Here is a 6,356-nt window from a genome sequence, read left to right as displayed (position 1 = left end):
AGTAAGCTCTGCACCCAACATGGAGCTCAAACTCCTGACCCCAAGATCAAGAATCACATGCTCTACTGACCAAAGCAGCCAGGTGCCCCTAAAATTTAAAATATTTATTTGATTGTTGGTTTCCCATCACCAATCAACTAACCAACCAACTCAACCCAACACACACACACACTGGATGAACGAAATTGTTCCATGCTGTATCAACCACATCTAATGCAGTACTGCTTGTAAATTGTGCTTTAATTTCTGCAATCAGATATGATGCAGTAAGATACAAGTATAAACTTTCATTGTATGCTGGGAAAATAGAAAGCACATTTATACAGATAATAGCCCAACAGCTTATTCCCTTAAAAAAAAAAAAGTTTTGAATGTTTTTAAAGCTAATTTATCTTCAGTGTAAAAACTTGGAGGTATAAACAAACTCAAGATATTATATACAGTAAATTAATGTACATTTCCAAACTTGCACAGTGCAGCATTTTAAACAAAGTAAATGGTCTCATTTCAGCTTGTACTGTTAAGCATAATCCATATCTCAATCTTGAATAAAAATGTCACAATATATAAACCGACTGAGAATTCTGTACACAAATACAAGTTTATAGAAATCTGATTTCAAATATAAATACATAAATTGTCATGACCTCACATGTTACAACAGCTTATTCTTCTATTGTAATTATTTTTAAAAATCATAGAAAAATATTTCAAAGCACATTCAACTGCTATGACAAGGGCCATGACCTTGTGCCTTTAAACCATACTTTGTGGAGTGTAAAGCATCACACCGGGCATTTTTGGAATGAAAATTACTAAGATTCTAAGATTGAAGAGGCTACTGTATAAATATTCACGTTATAATATGGTAACAAAAATAGTTAGCTCCATAGTGTATCTGGGAGGCAGTGGGGCAGAGAAGTGGAGGTTAGTGCTAGTTTAAGAAGGCCCACAGAATGTATGTTAAGGTAGCTAATGAACTAGTGTACTTTTTAAATCCCTATTGCAAGCCTAACACTGAACTCACTAGGGAGACTCTTAAGGCAACCAAGACCCGACATGCGTTTGGCCCCCAGTGCAGGAATCCTGCCCTCTCAGCCTCTGTCATTCTAACAGACCAACCTGGCTCATGTGTCAACGTGGAATGGGGAGAACGGCAAAGCAATTTCTTAAACATACAAAAAGACTATTCGGTGCAAACTGAGAAACTTCTTTGTCAATAGTTTCAAAATTTCTCATTGCCCTCGAGCAACTGAACTTTTTCTAAACATGTAACATTCAAATTGCGAGATTGATACCAGAGAGGAAAATGTATATAAAAGGCAAACATTCAATTTGCAACATTCTAACCTTAGTTTTCCCCCCTTCCTGTTGTGGGATTTAACAGGGTTCCACTGAGAAAGAAAAAACTGGTCCTTAAGAATGTACTTTACTGCATTTAAAAATATATATACCATTTAGACAGCAGATCCAAGGTGACCAGGCATAATCAAGTTTCTTCTATGGCTTTGAAATCGTTGAGGTACTGTAGGAGAACCATCACCTCTGCTATTCAGGCTTCGTGGCCTCTCTATGGAAGCCACGTGCAGAAGGGATCCTGCTCACATCTGCGCGGTTTTAGAGACCTCGGGAGACCGTGAGAAGGCTGCGGCAGAGGACCGTGGTCACAAATGATTCCAAGCCTCGGCACACAGCTAGAAAAAGGCAAAACACTTTCGAACACTGAAGAGGCTCCAGAAGAATGGGAGCTCCTTCGGGCAAACCAAAGGGATCCCCTCAGTTTAACCAACAGATTTAGCAGCAAGATCCTGGGACTCCGTGCACCACGGTGGGGGACAAGGGGGGACGGCAGCGAGCGGGTCGGAGTGGGCAGACAGAAACTGGAGCTGTCAGCACACAGGAAGGGCAGTGGGGCTGGTGGCTAGCCCCACACAAAGTGACACAGCCCATGCAGGAGGGGGGATGGCTGGAAATGTCAGTATGGGTGACATGGGCGAAATTTCCCCAGCTTTTCTCAGGCGAGAGGATATAGAAAGGAAAAATGCTATGGTTTAAACGAATGCCATACATCTTAATGCCTCTATGGGAGTCTTTCAATCTGCCATACACACATCGGATAAAGCTAAACTTGCTCTGAACTAAGATGGGTAGAGAGACACACACTGTTCCCAAGGACTAGATAAATTATCTTGGCACAGGAAGGATCTGAAGTGAGTACTGAGTCCAAGAATGTCTGACCAAAGCCCTTTCTAGTAGTAGACCCGCCACTGCAGGTTCTGTATAATACGCATCAGACAATGGCCACGGTTCTATTATGGGTCAAGTAGTAATTGTTTTCAATTAATAATACTACAGATACGGTTTTAATTGCATAGTCTTTCAGGAGCATGAAAAAAACACGAGAACCAGCTCTTTTCCTGAAGGTCCAGGATTCCTGCTGCAGAGCCCTGGACTAGAGGTGCCCCGCCCCCCACCCCGCAGCAGTAAGCTTCAGCGTGATCCACTAATCCGGGGAGCAATCGTCTTTGCCTCCTGTCCCAGCCCTCACCGCTCTTCCTTCACAATCACGGAGCAGACGGGTCACACATCCCCCAGATCCACAAACTCATCTTCTCGTTTGGCCAGATCGTCTTCGTCACCCAAAGCTTTCCAGCCACTGGTGGGTAAGACAGGCTTCGAGGAGTGTCGCTGCAGCAGAGCGAAAGGAAACAAGGAGGACAAGCGGGCAGAGCTCCTCAGCAATGGGGGTGCCTCTGCTGGGAGGGCCTCCTGGCTGTGGTGTCTCTCGTCGATTTTCTCTTGTAAGTGCTCTACTTCCTCCATCATTTCCAAGAGTTTGCTCATGGTGGCCACTCTGCCACCACCCAGGATCTGGGCTTCTGGAATCCAGCGCAAGTAGCGCTGGGCCCAGACTTTGATTTCTGGCCCCTCGATGTGAGGCAGCAACAGACCGTGGTAGTCCGTGGGCTTGCTGTGCCAGCTTTCATAGAATTCTCGAAAGTTGTCCTGAAGCTCATCAGAAGAATTAATTAATTTGCTAATCCGCTTGCCCAGGAGGTTTTTAATTAAATGATCTGTTTCTTCCCTGAAAAATCCTCTTTTGGGAGATGATTTAGATTGGGTGAGTGGTAAAGAAAGTTGTCGTTGATGCTTTGAGAGAAAACACAAATAAAAATCTCTGGTTAGCCTGAGAGCAGTTAAAATCTTCTCAAAAAAGGAAAACAAAAGCGTGGATGGCGGGGGACATAATCCTGCTTTAACAAGAGTCTTGAGAAATCAGAACTGCCACATGAGTGAAAAATCATCAAAAAGCAGTAGCACCGTAGGGGAGGGGCTCTTGTTTACTCCACGATGCAAACATTAGATGCACATTGCGTTTATAAACAAACGGGTGAAAGGGGCGCCTGGGTGGCTCAGTGGATTTAAAGCCTCTGCCTTCGGCTCAGGTCATGATCCCAGCATCCTGGGATCAAGCCCCGCATCAGGCTCTCTGCTCAGCAGGGAGCCTGCTTCCCTTCCACTCTCTCTGCCTGCCTCTCCGCCTGTCAAATAAATAAATAAAAATTTTACAAAAACAAAACAAAAAAACGGGTGAAACCAGGCACGGTATGGAGCTGTGCGGAGGAGAGGTGAGTTGTGACAGAAAGAGAAGCGTTCTACTCCCTCCTCTCCAGGCACAGGCACAATAAGTACTTTTGAAGAACAAGCTTAACTCAAGACAGGCAGCCCATTAGGGGAGTTTGGGTGTGAGGCTGATTCATTTTCTGAAGAGGGAAAAATGTTTCTTCTTTGAGAACATTTTGAGCCCCTGTGAGGACGTGGATCCCTCCGCTTCAGTGAACCACATCTGCGGTTATCAGGCACCCAGTGGGAGCTCAGGCCTATGTCACAAGGATTCTTATGGACAAAGAGACAAGTGGGAGCAGGATTTTGAGGAAATGGCTACACCGGCCAGATGGTCTTGCCTGACAAGCTGCGAGAGTAGAAAATAATAGAGCATTTACGTTCTTTTCCTCTCCAGTGATTCTACCTGCAGCCAAAACAAGGTATTCTATTGAGGAGCACCGGGACCAGGCTGTGAAGATGGGTAAAGAGGTGGAAGGTTACAAGGACCCCTGGAGCCCAAGAGAGAGGTCAGCAACGTGCAAAGACGCTGTTTCTGCCCAGCTCTTTTGCTCCTGAGGTGTCTGAAGTAAGAAGTCAACAGTTTTATGGGCAGGCTAGCCCTATCACTCTCTAATATATTCCTGCCAGTGGTTCTCCCTTGTGTGTGAGGGGGAAAGCATCCTTCATTATGGAATATAGAGTAACAACTCTTCGACCTCTTCTGAGGAGTGTGCTGCAGCGACAGGAGGAGGGCCAAACAGACCCCAGGTCATGGAGGCCAAGCACAGCAGACCCCCAGATTCTGGGTCCTCGATGCCCACAGATCCCTCTGGGGGCCCAGAGCGGAGAGTAGAGGAGTCTGCGGGGCACTTCCTGGTCGCTGACAGAGGGCTCCCAAGATGGCCCAGGTCTCCAAGAAGATAAATGCAGAAGCTGCAAACTGCAAGGCCTCTTAAGGCCCAGGCTCTGAAACTCAGAATCACTTCTGCCACTTTCTGTTGGCCGAACTAGTCGAAGGCCTACTTGGATTCAAGAGGAGAGAAAATAAACTTTACCTCTTAAAAGGAAGAGTGGCAAAGTCGCCCTGCATAAAGGCATATGGGATGGATGGCACTGGGACTAATTCTAGAAAGTCTACCATAGTAGACGTGGAGACAAGTTAGAGAGGTGCGCGCAGCACTCATCTCCTCACAGCTAGGCAACAAACAAACAATAAAAAAAGAAGAAAAGCAAAACCAGCCACAATGTCACAACTAAGAGCTGACCAGGATTTCTGACTTCCCAGCCAGGGACAGGCCTGTGGAAGGCAAGGAGTCAGCAGCCCATCCTCTCTCCTCCCCAGAGGTCAAGGTGACTCAGTCTGGGCTGGGGAACCGCGGCACGCAGATGGAAGCGAACAGCCGCTGAGCGTTTAGCATGTGCTGGATTCTGTGCTCGGTGCTTTCCAGGCATCGACTGGGCCAATTTTCCAAGTCACTGTTCCTGCCCCATTTTACAAACAAGGAAACCAAGGCACAGAGGTTAATAGACAAAGACCCCAGCTATAAAGTGCTAAAGGGGGTTTTACATATAGTCTGACTCCAGAGACTGGGCTCTTAACAGAACTCCACTTGCCTTGGAAGCCCCTACTCTCAAGCCCTATGTGAAGTGTGGGTTCAAGAGGGCAGGGTGGGCGCAGCATGTGGGGTCAAGGCTGAGGCTGAGACGGCATGCCTGAGCGGGGACCCCCTGGCTGGTCATGTGAGAGCTTCCTGCTGGTAAGCCACAGCCTCTCAGTCTCTACAGAACTCTTCCAAGGCATCTGCCCACTCAACAAGGGGCCTGAAGCCTGACACATGATGTTCTCACAAAAGGCTTCAAAGTTCTTGTTGCTCTAGCCCCAACTCCACTTTAGCTGATGCAGTCTGAGATTCTCCAACTCTGGCTCAAGCCTCCTGCTCCAGTCAGCTCCTGGAGCCTCAGCCACCTGCTCCTAATTGTAAGAAGAAGGGACACTGAGAACGACTGGATCGGAACACAGAAATGAAATCCAGTCTTGCTAGGGGGAGCCTCAGTTTCCTCCCATGCGAAATAAGGGATTAGGCCTTGTCTCCTCGGTCCCTTGCCCCTCCGGCCCAGGGCATTCTGAGGTCCCCAACAGATGAGAAGTGTGCATGCAGCCACCAGGGGGCACCGCACACTGAGGAAAAGCTGACCTCAGGCCAAGCTGCACAGCTCAGGGCTGTTCTGGTCTGGCAGGCAGGAAAGAGACTAAATGGGGAGAGGACACATCTACCCTGGTCCTGAGGACCCTTGAGAGAGTAAAGCAAGAGCTCTAAGTTGTTCAGAAGCTGGCATCTTCTGCAAATGAGGGTTTTGGCTCACCAGGCCCCCAAGTCTCTTTAGAACGGAGCACCTCCCACATCAGGATGGCCAGGTTCCCTGGATGGCAGGTGGGATCAGAAGTAGGGTTGTGAAGGCAGAGACATGCACTGACCTGGGATTCACCACCACCGCTTTCCCCTTTGTGGGGTCTGGTGGGGGGAAATTCCAGGCCCGAGACAGAGCTGGGAGATGGCATGGAAATCACTTATCATCTCTGGAACTTGGGAGTTTTAATAACTAGTACCATCAGCAACAAATATCTGAAGGGATATACAAATAATCTGACATTTTTGGTTTCCAACATGGGTCAGCAAAGGACAGCCTGTGGCCAAATCAGGCCTGGGGCCGATTTCTATAAACACTGGAGCACAGCCATGCCCGTCTGC

At 47.5% G+C, this 6,356-nt stretch overlaps 1 protein-coding gene across 1 annotated transcript in view; it reads right to left on the bottom strand.

Annotated features, from left to right (window-relative positions):
- Positions 1 to 222: 222 nt before the first annotated feature.
- MTMR12 (myotubularin related protein 12) overlaps positions 223 to 6,356 on the bottom strand; it is a 74,000-nt gene continuing 67,866 nt past the window's right edge. Inside the window, exon 16 of the mRNA XM_044233190.1 lies at positions 223 to 3,150. Coding sequence (XP_044089125.1) covers positions 2,581 to 3,150 — 570 coding nt within the window. The 3' untranslated portion in view covers positions 223 to 2,580. The remainder of the gene's footprint in view (positions 3,151 to 6,356) is intronic.

The sequence above is a fragment of the Neovison vison genome, chromosome 1, assembly GCF_020171115.1.
Source record: "Neovison vison isolate M4711 chromosome 1, ASM_NN_V1, whole genome shotgun sequence".
Classification (NCBI taxonomy): domain Eukaryota; kingdom Metazoa; phylum Chordata; class Mammalia; order Carnivora; family Mustelidae; genus Neogale; species Neogale vison.
Note: the sequence above shows the minus strand (reverse complement) of the source record. Positions and strands in the feature narration are given on the sequence as shown.